The 27,001-nt window shown below is 43.6% G+C and overlaps 1 protein-coding gene across 2 annotated transcripts in view; it reads right to left on the bottom strand.

Annotated features, from left to right (window-relative positions):
• The window catches only part of ARHGEF37 (Rho guanine nucleotide exchange factor 37), a 70,642-nt gene that overhangs the window by 32,927 nt on the left and 10,714 nt on the right, over positions 1-27,001 (bottom strand). For both annotated transcript variants that reach the window (XM_030329568.1, XM_030329559.1), the window contains exons 2-4: positions 17,980-18,176; positions 16,365-16,488; positions 7,080-7,227 (exon numbers count right to left, since the gene is read on the bottom strand). In XM_030329568.1, the coding sequence (XP_030185428.1) occupies positions 7,080-7,227; positions 16,365-16,488; positions 17,980-18,165 (458 nt within the window). In that variant the 5' untranslated portion in view covers positions 18,166-18,176. The remainder of the gene's footprint in view (positions 1-7,079; positions 7,228-16,364; positions 16,489-17,979; positions 18,177-27,001) is intronic.

Below are 27,001 nucleotides of genomic sequence, written 5' to 3' on the forward strand. Positions count from 1 at the left end.
TGATCGTGACCAGCAGCCTTTAGACCTGCCTTTCGAGAAGCTCGCGAGGATTTCAAGCCTCAGTGTCTACGCATGCCTCCTCCAAGAAGACTTACAGACGCTGCTCACAGCCATTCTCTGCCCCCCTCTCCATGGTACCCATGCCTCTTGCTCTTCCTCCAAAGGAAATATTTCCAGACCAAATGTCCAGCAAAGATCAGTCATGAGGCTAAGAATAGGCAGAGCAGGTGGGTGCCCCTTCATTAGCTGCAGGGGGTTGGGGGTGGGTGGGTAGGGGTAGAATTACCTGTCAGGACATGCCTACGCTAACCATCTGCTCTCGCCACGGGTTTCCTAGCACTTGGCTGACCACGAGCAGGGGAGATGGAGAAAGTCACCAGATATTTGCAATACTCTATCCTCTGAGCTTACTTTCCATGGGAAAGGGCCAACTGCCTCCTAGGGACAGCTGTCACTCCACAAATAAGGGGATGGGGGGGGTCTTCAAAGAAATGATCACAGCTCTTCTCCAGAATTATCAAGCAGTCATGACAGAATCACAGCAGCCTTTTATGTTTATGGCTTTTCTAAGGTAATCTGGAGAAAATGTTTAAGTAGCCTTTCAGACAGGCAACAAAAACTGAAAGATAATCCAAAGGGAGGGAGGGAGGGAGAGAGGAAGGAAGGAAGGAAGGAAGGAAGGAAGGAAGGAAGGAAGGAAGGAAGGAAAAGAAAATGGGTGTGGGAAGGGGAAACAGGCCCACTTACATTCTCTTGGTGGTAGCAGCAATTGGTAAGATCATTTTGAAGAACAGTTTGGCAATTTGTGAAATGTACAAATCCTTGTTCCATCGATCCTACTCCAGATATCTGCCCACAGAAATGTCAACTCAAGTGAGCAAAGATAAAGGTGGGAGCTACCAACAACTCTATTTATTGCAGTAAAAAATTGGAAACAAGCCAGATATCCATCAGTAGGGGCTTGGTTAAATAAACCACAGTCTGAGCTGCCCTGGAAAGGAACTCTGTGGGGCCATTAACAAGAACATGCTAGAAGTATTCCTAGTGTTGTGAAAAGATATTCATGACCGTGGTTAAGTGAAAAAGTTCTAGAAAAGCAGGTAAGTCAGAGTCCCTTTAAATTTCTCCTTCCTTCATTACTTTTCTTTCCATCCATCCATCCATCCATCCAACACTTAGACTTCTGCGTGTAAAGTCTGTCTGCCTGTCTTTAAATGAACAGAAGAAAACCTGGATAGAAAAGGTTAACTACGAGGTGGAGAGATGGGGAAATGTGAGACCAACGGGGAATGGACTTTTACCTTTTACTTTATATATCTGTGAATTGTTTAAATATTCCTTTTTTTTTTTTAGTAAGCATACATTACTTTTATATTTATTTATTTGTTAAAGTTTATTTATTTACAGGGAGAAAGAGAGAGCATGAGTGCATGCACCTGTGCCCACAAGCAAGGGAGGGGCAGAGAGAGAGGGAGAGAGAGAGAATGAGTAGGGCAGGGGCAGAGAGAGAGAGAGAGAGAGAAAATGAGTAGGGGAGGGGCAGAGAGAGAGAGAGAGAGAGAGAGAAAATGAGTAGGGGAGGGACAGAGAGAGAAGGGGACAGAGAATCTGAAGTGGGCTCCCTGCTGTCAACAGAGAGCCCGGGGCTTGAACTCACAAACTGTGGGATCATGACCTGAGTCAAAGTTGGGCACTTCACTGACTGAGCCATCTGTCAGCTCAGGTCATGATTTCACAGTCATGGGATTGAGCCCTGCGTCAGGCTCTGCCCTGAGTGTGGAGCCTGCTTAAGATTCTCTCTTTCCCTCTGCCCCTCCCCAGCTCACGTGCTCTCTCTCTGTCTAAAATAAAAATTAAAATAGACAAACAAATAAATAAAAATAAAACAAACCAAGATTGCCAATAAAGGAAAATAAAGAAGGTTTATCTGCCTTCTGCAAACTGCCTCCGCCATCATTCTGAGTGCTTCATGCCTCTGCAAGGCAGCCTCCCCCAGCTGACAGCTGTACAATCAGAGGCAGAACTTCCTGCATACGGCAAGGGCGAGCCTTTGATCCCCTTGGCCCTCAAGGTGGGGGCTGCATTAAGAGACAGGATAAACTGAACACCTCACCCACTCACCCACCCAAATAAAGGGCGGGAGGCAGCATGCATTTTGGAATCACAAAGAATCTGATCAGATGGTCCATCCTATCCGGATGAGAAAGAACCACTTACGGTCGATGTGGGGATTCTGGTTGGCTAAGCTCTGGAAAGAGTCCCATGATCATAAGCACGAGAAAGCCAAGAGCAGGTATAGCTCATTGGTAGAGCATTTGACTGCAGAAGCACAAGAAAGCCAGGATTATTGTTTCAAGAGAGAGGAGACAGCAATGCTGACAGGAGGAACGGCATCCCTGGTGCAACACTGGACCAGAGGCTTTCCCCGAGGGGCACTGTGGAAACCTTCGGGCACCAGGCAGCTACAGGCACTTAGTGGGCAGGGACCAGGGAAGCGGGACATCTGCAACGACAGTCCCGCACTGTGCAGAATAGTGCTATGTCTCCTACGTCCCTCTGAACATTCAGAGACTGAATGAATGCCTCAAAATGTGCTGTGATTTCAAGAACTGAGATCTGAACTCCATCTAGTCACTTACCAGAACACTGGAAATTATTATGATGCTACCCTTCATAAACAAGACCCAGGTCATCTGCAAGAACATCATTACTTCCTCACTTCCACTGCCCCCCCACCCCCACCCAGATGTGATGCTATCCCTACATCACCTATGTCGTTTCCTTCTTTTTCATATCATACACAGGGAAGTCAAATTTGCTATCATTGCTACTTGTCATTCTAGGGGACGCACATTCTCTGCTCTCTCCTTTTTCCCTACTTCTTTCTTATGCAGAATGGCTTCTGACTTTCCTTTCCTTGAATCCAAACTTATTTTATTATAAGTAGGTGCCAGCATCTGATTGGTTCATTAGATTTTCTAGGGTAGTGGTGCCCAAGTATTTGCACACCGAAATACATATAACTTGATTAGACATTATTTTCCTTTTACTTCTCCTTTTTATTTTGAGCCATTATATTGATTTTTTTTAAGTTCTGTATATAGGTAGCATATATATGTAGATTTCGAGAATATATTTCAGGATATTAATGGGGGGGAGGGGCAAAGGGAGAGGGAGAATCTTAAGCAGACTCCACGCTCAGTGTGGAACCCAACATGGGGCTCGATCCCACGACCATGGGATCATGACCTGAGCTGACATCAAGAGTCGGATGCTCAACGGACTGAGCCACCCGGGCACCCCTCAGGATAATAATTTAATGTCTGTTATAAAAAAGGAGCATTGGAACCATTAGATCTGAGAGCCATGATGTGGTTTCAAGAGACAAGGATAGCCAAGACAAGGATGAGAGCTGGGGCTCATAGAGTGTCACTTGGGTACAATGAGTCCGTGTCCCCATGAGGTGTAGTTATTACTCTCCCATTAAGTACGGAAACTAGGTTCTGATTCATGAAATGGCTTCACCAAGGTGAGTTAGGAGCAGAGCCAGGTCCGCTACTGGGCAGTGTGGCACTGGAGCCCATGAGAAAAGTCTGGACTGGCCTGGCTGGGAAAGACCAGAGTGTGGAAGGCACGACAAACAGCAGCCTCTGTACCAACCATGGCCCCCCAACAGTGCTTCTAACATGTCAGAGCTAGATGCCAGCATTTGGCACCTGGGAGACGTTATATCAAAGTTTCTGACTTCTCTGGAAAAATCAGAGGATCTCATTCCTACATGGCATTTGAGGCAGATGGTTTGTAAAATAGGGCTGTAATCATTCTACTCTCTGTGTTCGCACCCTTTGTTGTGGTGGTGGTGGTTGTATCCACACCCTCTGAATAGGACCTTGAAGCTCCTCTATTCTATTTTTCCACCCCTTGGGTCTCGCAGCATGCCAATTCCCAGCCAAGACCTCTAAAGGCCTGCCCTGCCCTCTCACCGTCCTTCTCCCTCCCTCCTGCTCTCTCCCTCTCTCTATCCTGTGACCACCGTGTGAACGAGCCTGGGCCACCTGCCAGATGATGAGAGGCTGTACCGCCAGAGCTGAGTCAGCTCACGTGTCTCAGATGCACGACAGAGCCCCGCCAAGATCAGCAAAGCTGACCTTCGGTCGATCACAGGCACGTGAAGGTGCTCGGCCAGGGCTGACAGAACGGTTTACTGAGCCTGGCCACATCGCTAACAGGCAACAATGTGAGCCAAACAAATGTCTGTCTTAAGCCATTCCATTCTGGGGTGGTCTGCTACATAGCAAAAGCTACTTGATAGAGCAACAATCAGTGGAAGGTGGGCTGCAACCACTCTCTCCACAGGGTCTGTTGGCTCTGGTTGGCCTCAGTCTCCACTGCTCCCTTTTGCCTCGCACCGGGCACCTTGCTTCCCTCATTTCTGTTATCTGCCTCTCTCCTACTGAAATGTATTTAGTGACCGTTGCAAAAGCCTAAATTTGTTAAGACCCGTGGAAGGATGAATCAAAGGAGGAAGTGAATGTAGATTTTGAGGGGCAGGGAGGGGCTAGGACATGGGTACTTAAAAAGAAGGCTTCAGGGGGGTTGAGGGCATAAGGTAAGAGAGAGGAGGAGGGGAGGTAGCAGGAGGTTCCACATGAGATACCGTCATCTTCAAACACCTAAATTGAGGCGCCTGGGTGGCTCAGTCGGATAAGCATCCGACTCCAGACTCTGGCTCGGGTCATGATCTCATAGTCCGTGAGTTCGAGGGCTGCGTTGGGCTCTGCGCTGACCGAGTGGAGACTGCTTGGGATTCTCTCTCTCCCTCTCTCTCTACCCATCCCTATTGCTTGCTCTCTATCTCTCAAAAAAAAAAAAAAAAAAAAAGAGAGAGAGAAAGATCTAAATCTATATACTGTGTTTCTCTTGGGTGTAAAGGGAATGTCTAAGCAAGATGAAATGGTAATAACCTTTGTTCTTCCTGCCCTATTTTGATTTCCAGAAAATAACCTTCATCTCTCTCCATTTGGTGAGCTAGTCCTGGGGAAGACATAAGCCTTTGTAAAACAGAAAAGAAGCAGGACGATCCCAGGCAAGGAAATATAAACAAGTCTTAAATATACAAAGGGATGACCAACTTTAATCATAAGAAGCAAATGCAACATGAAACTACACTGAGACACCATTTGTCACCTGTCTCAGAGGCAAATATTCTAAAGTTTAATAACATAGTCTGGTGAGGCTATGAGGAAACAGACACCCCTACCTTGGTCACGGGAATGCAACTTGGTGTAGCCTCTACAGAAGGAAATTTTGCAATAGTATCAAAATTATCCATACATAATTTCTTTGACCTAGCAACCCATGTCTGGAATCTACCTCACAGAAATACCTGTACCTGAGTAAAATGACATATGCTCATAAATAATTACTCAACACTACCTGTAACATCAAAAGAAAAGAAGTGAACCAATGTCCGTTAATAAGAGACCAGTTAGGGGTGCCTGGGTGGCTCAGTCAGTTAAATGTCTGAATCTTTATTTCAGCTCAGATCATGATCTCACAGTTTGTGAGATCAAGCCCAGTGTCGGGCTCTGTGCTGACGGAGCAAAGCCTGCCTGGGATTCATTCTCTCTCTCTTTCTCTCTCTCTCTCTCTGCCTTTCCCCCTCTCAGAGCTCTCTCACTCCATCTCTCTCTCTCTCACTCAACATAGATAAACATAAAAAAACAAAACAAAACAGAGACCAGTTAAATAAACTGGGAAACAGCCATGTGGTGAAGGATATGCCATTCACAGGATCACACGTGTATGTGTTGAAATGGAAAGATATTGGGGTGCCCGGGTGGCCCGGTTGGTTAAGCATCCGACTTTGGCTCAGGTCATGATCTCACAGTTCGTGAGTTCGAGCCCCGCGTCAGGCTCTGGGCTGATGGCTCAGAGCCTGGAGCCTGTTTCCGATTCTGTGTCTCCCTCTCTCTCTGCCCCTCCCCCATTCATGCTCTGTCTCTCTCTGTCCCAAAAATAAATAAACGTTGAAAAAAAATTAAAAAAAAAATAAATAAACATTAAAAAAAATTAAACAAATAAATGGAAAGCTATCCAAGATACAGTGTAAGTGAAAAAAAATACAAACGTTCTTTAAAAAGGCAGTAAAATGATAGTATATGTTTGTATTTGCTTGTGTTCACACATAGGAACTTTGCCAAGATCCATAAGCAATTTCAAAGTGGCTACCTTAACGCTGGGGCTGAGAGTAGGACTTGGGTAGAGTAAGGGACGGGGTTGGGAAGAATTTTTGGCTGCCTAAATGCGGATGCTTTTAAGTTTCTGAACCATAAATGCTATCCATTCAAAATTTTAATTTAAAAAAAAATATTTGTTCTCTACATATTTCCTTCTAGAGCTTCCACCCGCTGGGGCCAGCTCTGGGCAGTGAAGCCACCCAGGGCAGTTCTGATCCTGTTTCGTGGGGCAGTCTTCAGCTATCTGGAGAGAGGCCCTCCCGGGTGATACAAACCAGCTTTGTGCCACTGCCGTCCTGTCCCACAGCCCGTAATTCCAACCGTCTCACTGCCCTTCCTACGGTAGACACGAGTGCTGTTCGCCACATGTTTCTGTTCTTCCACCTCTGGACACATGGCAGGGTAGAAGCCCTGGCCTCCTGGTGGTCGGATGAAGCCACGTGATTAGTTCTGGCCCACGGATCACGAGAGCTGATAGAGACCATTTCTGGTCGGGAGCATTTAATTACCAGCATTAGACCCTTCAGAGCTCTTTTCCCTTTGTCACAGTTACTGGCAATAATCCAGAGAGTGGCTCCCGTCAAGCTTGGGCCCCAGTGTGAGGATGACACAGACAAGGGCCTCAAGTCAACCGCAGTGGCGCATAAGGAAGGCATAAACCTTTGCTGTTTGAAGCCGCCAAGAGCGGGGGGGGGGGGGGCTGTTTGTCTCTGCAGCCTTGCCTGACTGAGACACTCCTGAAGCAGCGTGAGCGGCACCAAGGAGGGGTGAGACCTTAACGGCTCCTGACCTCGGAGTCAATGGCAGCAGAAACGAGTGCTCACTGGTCATACTACTTACACCGCTGCCTCAATGATGCCCTGGATCTCTCGCTGAAGCTCTGGCTCCTTCCGGTAGGTCTCCACCAGCAGCAAGGCCTGGTCGTAGCTGGCGCAGTAGACCTTATAGACACGCTCCAGCTCCTCTTGGAATTCCAGGAATAAGTTGCCTGGTGATGAAAGAGCGACAAGAAACCCTCAGAGGCATGTCTGTCCGTACCCTTGCTTGGGACACGGAGGTGTTGAGAGAGACAGCTAAGCCCTCGGCTCGGGAGTGAGGCTGCCAGGCCTAACCCGCTTTGTCACTTTGGGCACGTTCACGCTTCTTCCTGAGCTTCCGTTTTTTCATCTCACGTTCAAAAGGCTGCTAGAAGGATTAAGTGACAGGGTGATACAGGGCTCAGGCTGGTGCACTGTGAGTCTTAATAAATGGTAGGTATAATTATGGCAATGATATTAAGAATTCCCCTATCTGTACAGTGCTTTACAGTTCATAAAACACACTCGTGTTATAGCTTTACAATTGTATCTTGACAATTACTGTGTGTGGCTGTAAGGGTTAAATTGTACTGTAGGGCTAACGCTTAGCTTGAAAGATAACAACTTTGTTCTGACACTGAAGGTCAAAAGATAACAACCTTGCTTTTACTCTTGTAAATCATACTTCATACTCTTGTGAATCAGGCTTTACCAATGAAGGAAACAAAAGCTCAAAAAAGAGCATCAGAGACAAGGTCAAGGAGATCCACTGGTTGCAACTTAGCGGCAGAAAGTCTAAAATAATCACCTTATTCGATAACTGTTTCTGACTCATCTGGCAACTATTTTAACTCATCTGGGAACTGTTTCTCTGTTCTGTTCCCAGATAACGGTAAAACGATGTGATCGGCTTTAAAAACTCTGTACCCCGGCTGTTAAAAACTCTGTACCCCGGCTGTTCGGGGCCACACTCTTATCAAGAGTGTTGGTCCCGATCGGTCGGCCTTGCCTCTCGTTGTAATAAACTTTGTTGCAACTGTCACTGGTGCCTGTAGCATTCTGTTTCAGGAGTCGCGTGGATGCAACATGGCAAGTACAACTTCAAACCCCCAGTTTACAAAGACACACTATAGCAAGCAGAGCATACACATGGACTCTGGAGTCAGAGAGAACGAGGGCCAGATCTCCAGTCAACCCTTCCCCAAGGGCATACCCTAGGGCAAGCACTTGACCTCCTGGACCCTCCATTTTTTCACCGATAGATTGGAATAAAAATAGTATTCACTTCCAATTGTCTTTTTATGAGGATTAAGTCAAATAACACATGTAAAAACACCTGACACAAACTTTACTCACCAAATATTTACCGACTGCTTATTTACGGACTATATGCCAGGCACTCTTCTAAGCTCTGTGAACAAAACAAAGCCCCTGCTTCACGGAGCTTATATTCTAGTGGGGAAGAGAGACAGTAAATAAATATATTATATTCGTCAAATTGAATATATGACGTTATACTGATTCTTGTTACCAAGAATCAAAACAAAACATTAGAAAGTAGTAGGAGAGCTATTTAAGGAAGGCCTCCATGAAGATGTGCATGCTTATCAGAGACCAGAAGCACATGGCCCTGGGAGTGTGTGGTGGGAACAGCAATCCAGGTTTAGGGGGAAAAAATCCAAAGGGCATAAGGGCAGGAGCAAGAAGGGGAAGAATAGCCAGAGCAGAGTGAACGAGAGCAGAAAGCAGAGAAAATAAACAGAAAACACAAGTCAGATCCCAGAGGGCCTCAAAGTAAGTAGGTACGGTGGGATAAGGGGTTTGGATTTTATTCTAATTCTAATGGTGGTAAGAAGCAACCAGAGGGGTCTGAACAGGGGCGATCTGCTTTCTGTTTTAAATAGATTACTCTAGTGCTCAATTTCAGCAGCACATATACCAAAGTTGGAATAATATGGAGAAGGTTAATGCACAAGAATAAAAGGCAAGTCTGTGGAGCATTCCAAATTTTTAAATCAGAAATTTATGAGGTTGGTTACTGCAGCAGGTGGATGGAATGGGGTGGAAAGAATGAGGGAACAGGATAGGATAGTAGGGATGAGAGGGAGCATGGACTGGATGGACTGGAATTGTAGGTATCAGTACGAACTCATGGTCTTAAATATATAAAGATAGATAGATAGATAGATAGATAGATAGATAGATAGATAGATAGAAAAGATAGAGATAGAAAGAAATGTAGATAAGTGCATATGCACACATTAGTATACACACATATATTTCCCAGCTCTATTAGTTGAGAGGGTAATGACACCCCAGGGGCAATGAGCATACCTAGAGCCTAGAACTTGGTGTCTAAATACCATTCCGCCAAAATAGGAACCAGGGCTCCCAGGAGAAATGGCTGATTCCAAGGATGGGACAGGGAAGTACAAGATGAACCTGGAACGTCTTGTGGTGTCTGAAAGTAAGGGTGTGCTCAAAAATTGTTGGAGGCATACAGAAAGGACACAGTAGCCAATGTGAAGGAGCTCTCAATGGCCAGCACTGGCATAATCTGAGCAAGAATATATATATAATATATATAATATATATATTATATACATATATATATAATATAAAATATATAGTCCATAAATAAATAAATAAATAAATAAATAAATAAATAAAATATATATAAAAAGTCCAAGAGTCCATACTGATATAAATACCTGAATAAATGAATGGGCAAGAAAGGACAGTTTGTGCTTATAGAAAAATTGCAATTAATAAATGTAGAAGGAATAAGGGAAATAGAAAATTACCACAAGAACACCAGTAATAATTACTGCAGGGCAGAACCACTGATGGATGCTAAAATTAATGCTTACTTAAAATTAAGTTTGAAATGAAATAGAACATTTGTATAACCTAAAAGTTTTTCTCCATATTTACTAATTGTAAGGGAAAAATAGTAACTTTGTAGAGGAAAAACACAGAAGACACTATCTTCTATCAATCATGTGATCAAAATTAACAACATTTTAAGTAATAACATATAGAAACATCATGTGCCCCTGTTCTGAGCCACCAAGAAGGACAGAACGTTAACCATGATCTTATTGCCAAAAATGTCCAACGTCGATTTAAGAATGAAATAGAAAGTATTTATAAAATATTTATAATTTATAAAATATAAATGATACATATATAAAATTTTACAAAATCTATAAAATCTTTTTAGTTTTAACAACTGAAAACCTCAAATTGAGGGATATACTATATATCTGGCTTGGACTTTCCGAAGTGTTATGGTCCCAAAAGACAGACAGACTAAAGAAGTCTAAGGGAACATCACAATAAAATGAAATGTGGTACCCTAGGTTAGATCCCGGGCCAGAAAAAGGACGTTTATAGGTATGCTGTCAAAATGTGAGTGAGGTTAGGAGAGTCAATAGTGTTACAATGCTGTTAATTTCCTGGTTTCAACATCTGTACTGTGACTGTCTGAGATGTTAAAATTAGGGGACGCTGTATCGAGGGTTATTTAGGACCTCTGCATTATTTTTGCCACTTTTCTGTAAGTCTAAGCTGATTTTAAGATTCATTTTTTAAGATTTAAAAAGTTTAAAAAGAATTTTGAAGACATTATGCTGAAGGCCAAACACGATAGGACAAATTATTGTAGGATCCCCCTTTTGTGAGTTACCTAGAGTAGTCAAATTCACAGAGACAGAAAGTAAACTAGAAGTGACCAGGGGCTGGTTATTATTTGATGGGTACAGAGTTTCAGTTCAGGGTGAGGAAGTAGTTCCAGAGAAGGGCAGTACTTATGGTTGCACAACAATGTGAAGGTACTTAACGCCATTGGACTCATACTTAAATATGCGTAAAATGGTACATTTCATGCTATGTGTATTTTACCACTATAGAAAAAAGTTTAAAAGTGAGTTTTAAAAAAGGGGCACCTGGGTGGCTCAGTCGGTTGAGCGTCCAACTTCAGCTCAGGTCATGATCTCGCGGTCCGTGAGTTCAAGCCCCGCATCGGGCTCTGTGCTGACAGCTCAGAGCCTGGAGCCTGTTTCAGATTCTGTGTCTCCCTCTCTCTCTGCCCCTTCCCTGTTCATGCTCTGTCTCTCTCTCTCTGTCTCTCAAAAATGAATAAACATTAAAAAAAATTTTTTTAATAAAAAATAAAAAAGTGATTTTTAAAAAAACCCTGCACACAAAGGTTTATAATGGTTTTATTTATAACTGCCTAGACTTGGAAGTTACTAAAAATGTACTTCAGGAAGTAAATGCATAAACTGTGCTATGTCCATACAATGGAATATCATTCAATGATTAAAAAAAGAAAAAGGAAAGAAATGAGCTATCTAAGCAGGAAAAGGAGAAAGCTTAAATGCACATTGCTAAGTGAAAGGAGCCACTCTGTGAAGGCTGTGTACTGCACGACTCCAGCCATAGGACACTCTGGAAAAGGCAAAACTATGGAGACAGCAAAAAGATCAGTGTTTTCCCAGGGGGGAGGGGAGGGAGAGGGATGAATAGGAAGATTTTTAGAGCAGGGAAACTACAAAATTCTGGGGTTGGGGGAATGGGACTATATGAGAATTCTCTGTACGTTCCACTTAATTTTTCTGCAAACCTGAAAGTACTCTAAGAAGTAAAGTCTATTCATTAAAAAAAAAAGATCTATACTAGCTGTAGTATGTTGAGACTAAACTAGGAGTTAAAAGCGGTAATAGGAATGGCTGTGAGAACGCTAGCTACCTCAAGTACCCAGAAGAGTCTTTGGTTGTCCATCTAGGGGGAAGTGGCGAGGATGAAGACAAATATATTAGCCACGAAAGTGAGTGGGGAGCCGTGGACCACAGGAAGCCCAGCTGACCCTACTGTCTGCTGAAGGTACAGGTTGGGCCCCTGACCTCGACCAAGCCCCCCATGGGGTCACATGGGGACACACGGGCTGGTGCCTAGCCCAGCGTGGTCCAGCCCTCGGCAAAGACGCCCACAGTGAGACTGCCACCCAGGACCGGTCCTCCTCTCCAATGCTGGTCCAGCCAGTCTCCAGAGAGAACTCCCTCAGGAGAACCCCCAGAAGGAGGGGGAACAGGGAAAAGAGTACACAAAGCTGCAGCCAGGGAGAATCTGCACGCCGGGAGGTCAGCCAACTGCAGAGATCATCCCTGCTAAGAGACAGCCTGGGCGTAGCCTTAAAATCCAGGGCGGTTCCCACATTCTCCTGAACCTGGGTGCGTCGGCAGGCATGTGACTGAGAGCAAAGAAACTGTATCAGAGCCAGTGTGACCAGGACAGGGGCATTCCAGTAACTGAATGGCAGAGGAAGGCAAACTCCCAGAAAGCAGAGCTAGCCAAAGGAGCAGGAATGCCAGGAATAGGAAAGTAAAGACTTAACTTCTTTCCCTCTTGTCCTGTGGTCACAGATTGCAAAGAAGTCACAGTAGTGAAAAAGTTCCTCCCAGTATCAAAAGAATACTCTGCCGAGACCTAGGATCAGTCAGAAAGGAAAAAAAAAAAAAAAAAGAGAGGCAGGATGGTCAAGAGTTAGGACTCTTGTTCAGCCTTGACAAGCCCTGCCACTCGGGTCTCAGGTTCTTCTTTAGTAAGATGGGGACAATAAAAATAGTCATCAGCAAGTAACAGTATCGTGAGATGAAAGAGCTCGTACATGTTAGGTACTCAGAGTTGCGGCTGGCACATTTCAAAGAGGCAAAAACTGAGGCTCAGAGACATGAAGGGACTTGTGGGTGACACAGCCTTGCCAGTCAAGACTCCAAACCGTTAGACCTGCACTGCCCAGATACAGCAGTCACCATCCACATGTGGCTTTTGGGCACTTGAAATTTCAGGATCCCAACTGAGATGTGCTGTCATTGTAAAAGACACCGGTTTCAAAGGCTTAGTACCAAAAAAAAAAAAAAAAGTAAAATATGTCATGAATAATTTTTATATTGACCGTATGTTGAAATGTCAGTCTGTGGACATACTGGGATAAAATCAAGTATATCGTTAAAAGTAACTGCACCTGCTTCTTCAAGTTTTTTCAAATGTAGCTTCTCAAAAGTTTTCAAATAAATGTGTGGCTGGAATGACATTTCTATGGGACTGCACTGAGCTACAGCATGGTGCCCTGTCGTGAGACCACCCTGGGAGGGCCCCCTGGGAACGTCGGAGTGGCATTGGAATCGTTCGTAATGACAGGGGACCTAAGTCATCTGGGAGGAAAAAAGCCTGTTAAAGACAGTCATGCTTGAGGCCCAAACTCTCTTAAAATGCCGTGGCCGCAGGATTGCAAGAAAGGTGATCCTAGCATAGCAAGGCGTGGGGGCTGGACTGGGAATAAAGAGCTGGCAGGAGCCAGGGCAGTCTTGACCCAGCACAGAATGCACCAAAGAGAAGAAAAGCCACATGGATTCTTTGTGCCTCTTTTTTTGCTAACCACAATGGGCAGCGGACAAGGAGGCTATTCTGTGTAGACTCTACAGTCAGGAAATAGGACTGCCAAATTAGAGGGGGAAAAATATAGGACTACATTTCAGTGGAATTTAAATTTCAGGTAAACAATGAATAAATTTTTGGTATAAGTATATCCCGAAGGTTGCATGGGACATCCTGATACTAAAAAAAATTACTCACTGGTTATCTGAAGTTCAAATGTAATTGGGTACCTGTAGGGGTGCCGGGTGAGTGCCCAACTCTTGATTTCGGCTCGGGTCGTCGTCTCACGGTTCATGGGTCCGAGCCCTGCGTCAGGCTCTGCACTGGCAGCATGGAGCCTGCGTGGGATTCTCTCTCTCCCTCCCTCTCTGCCCTTCCCCTTGCTTGAGTGTGCTCTCTTTCTCTCTCTCCCCCTCTCTCTCTCTCTTTCTCAAATATATAAATATGTAAGTATAAAAAAAAAGATATGTTAATTGGGCACATGTATTTCATCTGGCAACTCTACTAGGAAGGCAGGGAATGGAGTTGTCACCAGGTGTGGTCGGGAAACAAAGTGACATCCTGACTCTGACTCTTTGCTGCCAGTCAAGCAGGAAGGCAGAGACTGGCAGGCAAGGACCCTTAAACAAGGCACCACATCAAACCTCAAGCCCATAGCAACAGAAGAACCTAACCTCAGAGTCTGCAGCCCCTTAACAGTGTCTTTGGCCTGAGGCTATACTGATTCCCACTCAAGCAGGTGGTGATTAGTAACAGAAACAAGGACAAAATGATAAAAGTTGAGAATAGCTTCCCAGGTACTTAAAAAAAAAAATCTTGTTCTTTAATTTTGTATTCATCCGTCTTTTTGAGGAAACAGTAACTCATTCACATTGCTGTTTTAATAAGGAACTCTATTTTTTTTTAATTTTCTTTTTTTTTTCTTTTTTTTTTAATGTTTATTTATTTTTGAGACAGAGAGAGACAGAGCATGAATGGGGGAGGGTCAGAGAGAGAGAGACACAGAATCCAAAGCAGGCTCCAGGCTCCGAGCTGTCAGCACAGAGCCCGATGCGGGGCTCAAACTCACGGGCTCGAACTCACGGACTGTGAGATCATAACCTGAGCCGAAGTCGGACGCTTAACCGACTGAGCCACCCAGGCGCCCCAGGAACTCTATTTTCAAGGGAAGAATAAACACGCGACACACAGGCTTTAATCCCATATCTGCTACATTGAAGCTATTAGGGGCAGTAGTTGAGAGCACTGGCTCTGGAGACCAACTGCCGGAATTCAAATCATGGCTCCATCATTAGCCAAATGACCTTGAGCAGGTTAGTTCCTCTCTCTGTGCCTCTGTTTCCTCAACTGCACAATGAGATAACAGCAGCTACCTTCCGGGGTGGTTGTGAAGACTAAATGAGTTAATACATGTACATCAGGACAATGCTAAGCATTTAGTAAACACTCAGAAAGTAGGATTTCTACAAAATTTGTATATTTGTGGGGTGCCTGGGTGGCTCAGTCAGTTAAGCATCTGACTCTTGGTTTCGGCTCAGGTCATGATCTCGCGGTTTGTGAGTTCGGGCCCCATACTGGGCTCTCCGTGCTTCGGATCCTCAGTCCCCACCACCCTCTCTCTGCCCCTTCCCCTCACACTCTCTCTCTAAAATAAACATTTACAAAAATAATTATAAACACATTTTTAAAAAATTGGATGTTTGTTATTTTTAAGCCCCATCATGTCTAGGAAAGGGTAGAAGATTGGGGATGTAAAAGGCCACTAGGGTGGTCACGGTGCTGGGTGTCCCTGCCCCCCTCCTCTGCCTTCCCCCAACTCCACTCAAAAACCCCTGACCTACAAGTTTTGTCAAGTGACCCCAGGGCAGCAGATGAGAAGAGAATGAGGGACACGGGTGTGAGGTTTATACCCCCTTGTCCCTCCTTCTTCATGCCCTACAGTCATCCTAACCGTTCCAGAATGAGTACACTCCCACCATCTCTCAGCTGGGCGACAGGAAGGCTCCCGCTGGTCTCATGGTTCCACTGTCGCCACCCCCTCACAACCCACTGTCCACAAGGGCCAAAGAGGTCTTTGAAAAGCGTGAATCGGACCATATCACTTTCCTGCTCAAAACTGGCCAATGGTTTCTCATCACACTCGGAGTAAAATCCAAACTCCTTACCATGGCCTAGAAGGCCCTACGTGATTTGGTCCTTCTCTGCCTCTTCCACCTTATCCCCTAACACACTCTCCTCACTAATTCCCCTGGAGCCACGCCAGCCTTCTTTCCGTCCGTCCTCCCAACATTCTAGGCTCATCCCTGTCTCAGGGCCTTTGCACAGCCACTCTCTCTGCTCTCCCTCCAGATCTCAGAGCTGTCTCCTTCCCAATAGTCAGGTCTCAGCTCAAATGTCCCCTTCTCAGGAGGACTGCTCTCATGCCCCAAAGTTACTACAACTGTTTCTTTTCTTCAAATTACAAATTGTTACCTAAAATTCTCTTATTTATCTGTTTATCTTCCGTCACTCTAACTTGCCAGACCTTTCAGAGTGGGAACGTGGACTCGCTTGTTGATACTGTGATGCCAGCACACAGCACAGGGATCGGCAGGTGCTCAGTAAATAACTGCGTCTAGTAAATAATGAAAAGCTCAGCCAGGCCACTGACCCATTAGTTCCTCCCTGTCTCTGGGCCCCGGTCTTCTCTTCTGTAAAGTGATGGGACTGGGCTGGATATTATCTGAGAGTCCTACCAGCTCTGACACGCTGTGTTTCAGGAATCCCCAAAAGAAGCTCCCATTGATTTGCATTTCCCTGGAATTCTGGAGGCGGTTCAGCAATGCCCACATGCTGAGGACAATTCCGTGGGAATCTGAGGCTGACAGCTGCCTTGTCTTTTGCTTACCAATTGAGTGCACTTGTTCGTCTTCCCTGGATGCTGTCTCTTGGAGATCGTGAAGAAATTTGCTGTTCACTTCAATGACATCATCGATGTTTGAGAACAGGACATCCAGGTCTCCCTGGGGCAGCTAGAAGAAACAAAGGAGCCATAGGAGTCTCTGGGATTTGGGTTGAGTGGCTCTATTCACCGGCTTTGGAGAGCAGTCCAGAACATTCACACCATCAGGGGCCTATGACTTTTGGAGAGACCGCCCCAGTGGAATGTCTGCGAGGCTTAGAAAAATTTTATAAATTAGGTATAAATTAGGTACTCTTATCACTCTGGGGAAACAGGAAGGGATGGAGTGCTCAGCATGGAATGAAAGCTGAACTGGGTTTTTTTCCCCTAGATTTGCTGGCGGCTATCATTTTTCTGCTCTCAGTTTCCCCATCTGTCATATAAGGGTGGGAAGCTGGACTTCCTTCGAGCTCTGATATACTTGGCCCCCACCACCATTACCTTGAAATGTATTCTGAACTCCAGCCACTATTAACTGGTGGTACCACCGTGAGACAGAATGCAGGACATCTATATATGTGCACAGGCACATACAGGACATTGTGTGTGTGTGTGCGTGTGTGTGTCTATCCTGAATGCAAAATCAAGTAGGAAAAGCTAACTGTAGAAAAATATCTAGAGTAGGCTCTTATTTTTGTTAGAGTAAGTAACAATCTATATTTTTTGTTTAATGCCTACAGAGAAAAATCCTCATTTCTGGAGGGTAAAATATGAGAGGCCTTTCACCTTCCACATTTCCTACTTGAGTATTTCATTCATTCAAGAAAAAATGAACCGAAGCCTATTATTTATGTGTCCAGAACTGGAGGATATATTGAACTAAACAGGCATTGCCCTAACTGAGCTTACATGCTAAGGGATTCTTAAAATCTTATAAAGAGAGCCTGTATTATTTCTGAAATCAGGAGAAAAAAAGATGTAAAAACCCATCATAGTGAAAACTTCTCCAGGTTACCATCTCCTAAATGAGACAATTAGAACATAGGTCAGTTTTGGGAGCGCCTGGTGGGGCACGGTCAGATAACCATCCAACTCTTGATTTCAGCTCAGGTCATGATCTCACAGTTCATGAGTTCAAGCCCGTTGTCAGGCTCTGCACTGACAGCAAGGAGCCTGTTTGGGATTCTCTCTGCCACTCCACCTTCCCCCCCACCCCCACCCCACCCCCTCTCTCTGCCCTCTCCCCTCTGCTCACACGCACTCACACTCTCTCTCAAAAATAAACACATAAACATTTTTTTAAAAATAGTATAGGTCACTTTAAGCAATCTGTTCTAAATCTGATAAAGGGCTATTTTATCCATTAGCTCATTTAATTCTCTGAGGCGATTACTCCTCTCCATTCAGCAGATGAATACATGGAGGCTTCAATGTGTTAAAGGCTTTGCTGGAGGTGGCATGGCCAATAAAGGGAAGTACCGGGGCTTACATCCAGGTGACTTCACGCCCGCCACGCCTTCCCCTCCATCAAGCCTGCCCCGGGAACAGACGTGCGGTCTCAGAAGCCAGGACCCACGTTTGCCCCTGTAAAGGGAGGCTGTGCGCAGCCCCACCCAGGTACCTGCTGCAGGCGGCTCCTGATGTCTGAGGCACAGAGCTGGAGCATGTGCAGGTAGGAGGCCTCGGTGTCAATGAGCTCTCTGACAGCCAGCCTCTGATGCAGCAACAATCTGTCCCCAGAGTCCCGACCTTCTCCATCGGGACTCTCTGTACTGGAGGACGGCTCATCAGTCCCATGTTCAGCCATGTCAGCAGGTTCTAGGAAAGGCAAACATATCCCAACTCACTTCCGGGAGCTCTGCTGGAACATGCTGTCTCTAATCCAAAGACGACTATTCATCAAGTGGCCTAAAAACATCTCTAGCTTACATACTGCAAGATGAACTATGTGTTAGCATTTGTGGGCAGTATCTGAATAATCTTAAAAGGCAGAACGCAGCTCAGATCATTGTTGACATTTTCCAGGATCCAGATAATGTGCTTGCCTAGCTTTTCTTCTATTCCATCCCCCTCCACCCCCAGCTCTTGACCCAGATTTATTTATCTGGTTCAGCCAAGTCTATCGCACCCTCTATCCCAGGGATTGCCTCCTTTCTACCCCCACTACCTCATTCAGGCCTCACAACCCATCCCCTGGGCTATCTCCACAGCCTCCAGGAGTACCTTTCCAAGTCCAAACCCCTGTCCCTCCTGCTGCTCCCCACACCCATTCATCCTGGATGTGCTTCCAGTTTAAACTTCCTGAATTGAAGCTTGTGATCACGGCGTTCCATGCTGTGAGGCTTTAACAGCTCCCTGCTGCTCTGGGGTCCGGCTCCAACCTCATTTTTCCCTTCCACAGACATTCTCAGCAAAAGAGAGCTACGTGCTTTCCTCCATGCGTGCACACTCACTTCCTGCCTCTGTGCTTTTGCACCTGCTGTGCCCCCCTCCCAGGACACTATCCTTGGACATTCATCTTACCTAAGGCCTTTCCTGATCCTCCCAGCCAGATGGAATTTCCCTCATTGAAACTCCCATGACCCCTTTATCTCTAGGTTTAAAAGTACAAATGGCAATACTGTGGACAACACGGCCTGAAAAACCCCTACTACAAAACACCCAGAAATGCTGGATCAGGTATAACCAACTTCCTTTTCACAGCCTGGTGAGGCTTGCAAGAGAATAAAGGGAATAGCAGGGCCCCCAAATAGAGGGAACTAGAAACCAGAGCAGGAGCAGCTGGGGCCCAAAGTGGAGAGGTGGGCAGGGAAGAGGATATAGCCAAACTCAGTGAACCAGGGACTTAGGTGCTGGTGTTCAGGCCGGAGCAGGAGACAAGCTTCTTCACAGAACTGGGACACCAAAAGACTCCAATGAAATGGTGCATCAAAAAAAAAAAAAAAAAAAAAAAAAGTCTCCCACTCACACAGAAGATAAGGTCATCTTGGTCTGGGTCCAACAGAGGACCAAAAAAATCCCCTCTGAAAATTCATAAAAGTAGCCCTGCCTTCACTGGGCTTTAGGTTCAAAGTGATATTACACATGTGGTCCAAGTAACCCAAAGCTGTGAAATTAACAGAAACAGTTGTAGACCAATGCTATTCTGAGTGCCCATGGAAAGATAATGTCTCCATGGGAATGCAAACTGGTGCAGCCACTCTGGAAAACAGTATGGAGGTTCCTCAAAAAATTAAAAATAGAACTATCCTAGGACACAGCAATTGCACTACTAGGTATTTATCCAAGGGATACAGGTGTGCTGTTTCGAAGGGGCACATGCACCCCCATGTTTATAGCAGTACTATCAACAATAGCCAAAGTATGGAAAGAGCTCAAATGCCCATCGATGGACAAATGGATAAAAAAGATATGGTATATCTACACAATGGAGTATTACTCGGCAATCAAAAAGAATGAAATCTTGCCATTTGCAACTACGTGGATGGGAACTAGAGGGTATTATGCTAAGCGAAATTAGTTGGTCCAAGAAAGACAAATATCATATGACTTCACTCATATGAGGACTTTAAGACACAGAACAGATGAACATAAGGAAAGGGAAACAAAAATAATATAAAAACAGGGAGAGGAACAAAACATAAGAGACTCTTAAATAGACAGAACAAACTGAGGGTTACTGGAGGGGTTGTGGGAGGGGGGATGCGCTAAATGGGTGAGGGGCATTAAGGAATCTATTCCTGAAATCAGTGTTGCACTATATGCTAACTAACTTGGATATAAATTTTTTAATTAAAAAAATTAAATTTAATTAAAAAAAAGAAATATAATGTATCCAGAAGAATATATCCTTAGCCTAGCCCATGTGGTACGCCAGTAGATAACCCTGTCCTGAAGATGAGTTGACAATCCAAAATTATAAGAACTCCATGAAAATGAGCAGGATTAGACCCCAAGAACATCAGAGAGTCAAACTATCACATACAAAGTATAAAATAAGCAGGAAAAAAAACCCATATTATAAAAAAAAAAAAAGACCTGTATGATTTTTTAATTAATTTTTTTTAAGTTTATTTATTATTCTTGAGAGATAGAGACAGAGCATGAGCAGGGGAGGGGCAGAGAGAGAGGAGGAGACACAGAATCTGAAGCAGGGTCCAGGCTCTGAGCTGTCAGCACAGAGCCGGACGCGGGGCTTGAACTCACGAACTGCGAGATCATGACCTGAGCTGAAGTCAGCCGCTTAACTGACTGAGCCACCCCGGCGCCCCGACCTGTATGATTTTTTAAAGCACCAAATAAAACTTACAGTAATTAAAATTTTAGCCTTTGAAATTAAAAACTGAATGGGCAGATTTTTTTTTAATTTTTTAATGTTTATTTATTTTTGAGAGAGACAGAGTGCAAGCAGGGGAGGGGCAGAGAGAGAAAGAAAGAGGGAGACACAGAATCCAAAGCAGACTCTGGAAGCTGTCAGCACAGAGCCAGATGCAGGGCTTGAACTTGTGAACCCTGAGATAATGACCTGAGCCACTTAATTGACTGAGCCACCCCAGCACCCCCTGAATGGGCAGATTTAACAGACATCTAGAAAAGAGAAATCGCAAAAGGGCATATAGATCTGAAGAAATTATCTAGACTGCTAAAGAGAGAGAAAAACATGGAAAATATAAAAGAATTTAAGGGATGTGGATATTGAAATAAGAAGGTTCATGCATCAAATCTGAGTTCCAGAAGGCAAGAATAAAGAGAAAGAGAACAGGCAATATTCAAAGAGATGAGAGTAAGAATTGTCCAGAATTTATTAAAAAAAAATATAAATTCTTGGGGCGCCTGAGTGGCTCAGTCAGTTAAGCGTCTGACTTCAGCTCAGGTAATGATCTCTCAGTTCATGAGTTTGAGCTCCTCATCAGGTTCTCTGCTGTTAGCACAGAGCCCGGTTCAGATCCTCTGTCTCCCTCTCTCACTGCCCCTCCCCAGCTTGCACTCTTTCTCCCTCTCTCAAAAATAAATAAACATTTTTTAAAAAATGAATTATTAGATCCAGGAAGTACAAGTCCCTCTCAGAAGTTTTTTTTTTTAAATTCACATCCATGGGGCGCCTGGGTGGCTCAGTTGGTTAAGTGACCGACTTCAGCTCAAGTCATGATCTCGCAGTTTGTAAGTTGGAGCCCTGCGCTGGGTTCTGTGCTGACAGCTCAGAGCCTGGACCCTGCTTCAGATTCTGGGTCTCCCCGTCTCTCGGCCCCTCCCTTGCTCATGCTCTGTGTCTCTCTGTCTCTCAATAATAAATAAATGTTAAAAAAAAAACAACTTAAAATTCACATCTAAACACATTGAAGAGAAACTGCAGAAGCTCGAAGGCCTAGAGAATTTATCTTTTTATGTTCCTGTTCTCAGGAAACTATGGGAGAATGTGCTCCACCAAAATAAATAGAAAAAAAAAGACATGGGGTACAGGGGACTGGTGGTCAAATGTGAGAGCAGCCAAGGAAATCCCCAGACAGGTGAAGGAAAATCCTAGGATTGACCGTTGGCTACAGGCAGATGGCAAACAGTTCAAATTAGAGTATTTCAGAAAGTAATAGAATATCTTTAGAATAGATGTATTGAATTGGTAGAGAGTATGGTGTTTCTTTAGGGGATAATCACATAGATCATACATACAAAACTAAGAGGCAAACCAAAGAACAAATACAACACAGTTGTTAAAGAAAAAAACTGTGCAGAAAAAATGAAAGTAATTGTATGTTACCGCCTGGTTCAGTTATAAATACAATTTACACACATTATAATACAAGTGATGTAATTAATATTATGTATAACTATACTGGGAGAATACGATAATGGGAGGGGTATACATGCGTAGTGGCAGGGGAGTAAAAACAAAAACCAAAAACCTAAATCCTCATCTTCCATAGCAGAAAGTCAAAGAACAATACCTAAATCAAAAGCTCAAGAATTAACAGTATATACATGCTATTTAAAAACAAGGAAGTAATGGGGCGCCTGGGTGGCGCAGTCGGTTAAGCGTCCGACTTCAGCCAGGTCACGATCTCGCGGTCCGTGAGTTCGAGCCCCGCGTCAGGCTCCGGGCTGATGGCTCGGAGCCTGGAGCCTGTTTCCGATTCTGTGTCTCCCTCTCTCTCTGCCCCTCCCCCGTTCATGCTCTGTCTCTCTCTGTCCCAAAAATAAATAAACATTGAAAAAAAAATTTAAAAAAAAAAAAATAAAATAAAAACAAGGAAGTAAAAAGACAAAACAAAACAAAAAAAACAAGGAAATAAAGTTTTAAATAATCAGTGAAAAATGATAGAAGGAATTGCCTGGTCAGGCCTGGGTCAGGAAGGAAATAGAATAAGCTGTTTTTCATAATAAACATTAGAGAATCATCTGTTTCTGTTTTTCATAACAAATATACAACCACCCATCTCTTTAAATTATATGCTTTCATCGCTTTAATATGAACTAAAAACTAAATGTAAGAAAAAGTGAGAGTTCCTCAATTTTGCTGGATATTAATATTCAAAAATAAAGCATATTACTGTATATACCAACAATATATTTTAAATGCAATTTAAAGATAAAAAGGTTTGATCATATAATAAAGACAAATATTATTTATTCCTTCTGAAATATCTTAATTTAACAAAAGATATATAAGATCTTTATGAAAAAAATTATAAAGCTTTATTGAACTTACTGAGTTGAAGAAACAATTATAAGTAGGGATACACTATGTTCATAGATAGGAAGACTCAATATCATAAAGAAAAGAAAAAAATTTTCCCCAACCAGATTCAATTCCAGTTCCAGTGAGACTCCCAGCAGAGTTTCACTTTTTGCTTTTTTGCTAAAACACAACAAGATAATTCTAAAACATATATGGAAGAGTAAAAGGCTAAGACTGGCTAAGGCAATCCTGAAGAACAAGGTGGGGGGACCTGTCCTATGAGATATCTAGATCTACTTGAAAGCCAATAGTAATTAAAAAGGATGGTGTTGATACAGGGCAAACACATTAGTAGGACAGATTAGACAGCCCAGAAATAGACCACAATAAAAATGGAAACGCTTTATATGACATGAGTATAAGTCACTGAGAAAAGGATGGTCATAGGATAAGCGGCCTCCCATATAGAAAAATAAACAAATGTAATCCCATATCACACTCAAATAAACTCCAGATGGTTAAAGACCTAAAGGTCAAATATGAAACTCTAGAATTCTTAGAAGAAAACATAGAAAAAATATTTTTATATTTTTGTTTATTTATTTTGAGAGAGGGAGAGAGTACATGTGTGCCCGGCGGGGAGGGACACAGAGAAAGGGAGAGAGAGAATCCCAAGCAGCCTCCACCTCAGCTTAGAGCCCAGTGCGGGGCTGGATCCCACAACTCTGGGACCATGACCTGAGCGGAAATCAAGAGTCAGACATTTAACAGACTGAGCCACCTAGGCGCTCCCATAGGAAAATATTTTTATGCTCTCTGAGGATTTCTTTGACAAGACATAAAAGAAACCCCAAAAGAAAAGATTGGACAAGACTGATAAATCTGATGACAGTAATATTGAAATGTTCTGTTCATCAAACAATTCTACAATCAAAAGGAAAAGAGACGCCTCCAACCAGAAGATATTTGTGATGAATGTAACCTGCAAAAAGTTTAATTATCTACACTACATAAAGAACCTTCTATGAATCACTAAAGCCAGGCAATTTAAAAGAAAAACAAAGCATACTGTTGCACATACAATATATTGGTTCATTCAATGTCAATGTTAACCTCCTCCTATTGAGTCATCCTGTAATACTGAAATTGGACAGCTAAACCCCAGCTTCCTTGCAGCTAACATTCCAACACGCGTTTTCAGCCCCACCAATCAGATGGTCTCACGTGAGCACTGAGTTTAGAACTGAGCTAAGTAGGAAGAGAGGTGATGCTTGAGATATCCATTTAATGGGGCAGGTACTGCACGGTTTAAAGTCATCAATTCTGGCAAAAGATTGTGGCTAAAGTCATGGAATTCTGAAGCCAGCAGTAGGGCCAGCAGCATCTCAATTCTCTAATTTCCTGATTGTTGCAGAGGGTAGCAATGCCTCAGGAGGGGCGTTCCTGTAGCATGGCCTTGGGATTCATTCCTAGTGGCCTATTCTGTGGTCTGCTTGTCCAGCCGCTCTGCTGCTATGGTAAGCACCTAATACACTCTTTTAAATACCCGACTAGTTAAAACAGAATGACTTGTGTTCTCTCCAACTAAACTGCAGATGACAGAGGTGTGAATAGGTATTGACAAAAGAAGAAATTAAAATGCCTAATACACGGGGCAACTGGGTGACTCAGTCGTTTAGCATCCGACTGTGGCTCAGATCACGATCTCACAGTTCATGAGTTTGAGCCCCACATCAGGCTCTGTATTGACAGCTCAGAGCCCGAAGCCTGCTTCGGATTCTGTGTCTCCCTCTCTCTCTGCCCCTCCCAACTCATGCTCTGTCTCTCTCCCTTTCTCTCTCTCTCTCTCAAGAATAAACATTAAAAAAACATTTTTTTAATGCCTAACACACGAAAGAAAAGACTCACTTGTGGGGTGCCTGAATGGCTCAGTCAGTTAAGCATCCAACTCTTGATTTCAGCTCAGGTCAGGGTCTCACAGTCCTGAGATCCATCCCCAAGTCGGGCTCTGTGCTGAGAGTGGAACCTGCTTGGGAATCTCTTTCTCTCTCTCTCTCTCAAAATAAATAAATAAACATTTTAAAAAGAAGAAAAGATTCCCTAGTAACTAGGCAAACAGGAATAATTAAAGCTGCCATGAGATACCATTTCATGCTCATCAGATTGGCAAAATATAAAAATGGTGAGACTGTAGGTGAATGGGGAAGTCTCACGTACTGATACGGTAATGTAAATTATTACAACCACTGCAAAGACCAATTTGGCAATGACTAGAAAAGTTAAAAATGCTCACAGTGTCAGGCCAATCAGTTCTACTCCTAGATATATCCTGTCTTCAAGAAACTTCTTCACATATACACAAGAAATGGACACAAGAATGTTCACTCCAGCACTGCTGATAATGACTGGAAATTAGAAACTATCTCAATGTCCATCAACAGGAGAGCGGGTAAATAACTTGTAATATATACATATCATGGAATTCTGAACAACAGTGAAAATGAACAAACTATAAATTCATGTATCAACATGGATAGCCTCACAAACACTGTAAAGAAAGGGAAAAAAAAGAAAGTTCTAGAAGGGGGGGAGTTGAAAGTTCCAGAAGGGCACATAGATTATAATACTATTTTCTAAAATTTAAAACACGTAAAACAATGCTAGATAGTGTTTAGAGATATATACATATGGAACACCAGTATTAAAAATTTTGTGGAAGTGGGGCACCGGCGTGGCTCAGTCGGTTAAGCATCTGACTTCCGATCAGGTCATGATCTCACAGTTCGTGGGTTCCCAGTGGGCTCTCTGTGAACAGAGCCCACTTCAGCTCCTCTGTCTTCCTCTCTCACTGCCCCTCCTCGGCTCACATTCTCTCTCATTTCTCAAAAATAAATAAACATTAAAAAAAAATTTTTAAATGTTTGTGGAAGTGATTAGCAATAAATTCAAATGGTAGTAACCTCTGGAAAGGGAAGCAGAGAAACAGAATTTAAGACAGTATCAAAAATGACTTAATGGCATCTGAGGGGTTGGGGTTTTTTAAGTTAAACTTTTAATTTTGAGATAGAGATTCACATGCAGTTGTAATAAGTAATACATTGGTTCCATGTACCCTTTACCCAGTTTCCTCAATGGTAACATTTTGCAACACAATCTCACAGCCAGGATACTGGCATTGATACAAGGGTCCCTTTTCACCCAACCCCATCCCATCCTTAACCCCTGGCTCCCAAGAAATCAGTTCTCTTGGGGCGCCTGGGTGGCTCAGTCGGTTAAGCGTCCAACTTCGGCTCAGGTCATGATCTTACAGTTCTTGAGTTCGAGCCCCACGTCGGGCACTATGCTGACAGCTCAGAGCCCGGAGCCTGCCTTGGATTCTGTGTCTCCCTCTCTCTCTGCCCCTCCCCTGCTCATGCTCTGCCTCTCTGTCAAAAATAAACATCAAAAAAAAAAAAATTAAAAGAAATCAGTTCTCCATTTCTATAATCCTGTCATTTTAAGAATGTATGTAAACAAAATCATTACAGCATGTAAGCTTTTTAGGACTGACTTTATTCAATCAGCACAATTCCCTGGAGATTCCTGTAAACTGTTGAATGGATCAACAGTTCCTTCCTTTTTATTGCTGAGGACCTGAGAGGTTCTAGTTGCTTAAAAATAATGAAGCACATATGGCAAAAACGTTAAAATTAAACATAGATAGATGGTAAGAACATGGTATTTGTTGCACTGTTCTTTGTTTTTTTTTCTGGATGGTTAAAATATTTCCTAGTATTTAAAATGGCACACATCCCATTCAAACTTGCACTTGGTTATTTAGGGGCATTTAGGCCTCATCTTCCTGGCCAGACACTAAGCACTTAGAGACAAGATAAACACCCATTCACCTCATATCCCCCGCTGTGCCTCACAATACTGAAGACACTTGCGGATGTCAGTGGTCCTTTGGGAGGCATGAGTAGCAGCAGAA

Source organism: Lynx canadensis, chromosome A1, assembly GCF_007474595.2.
Source record: "Lynx canadensis isolate LIC74 chromosome A1, mLynCan4.pri.v2, whole genome shotgun sequence".
Classification (NCBI taxonomy): Eukaryota; Metazoa; Chordata; class Mammalia; order Carnivora; family Felidae; genus Lynx; species Lynx canadensis.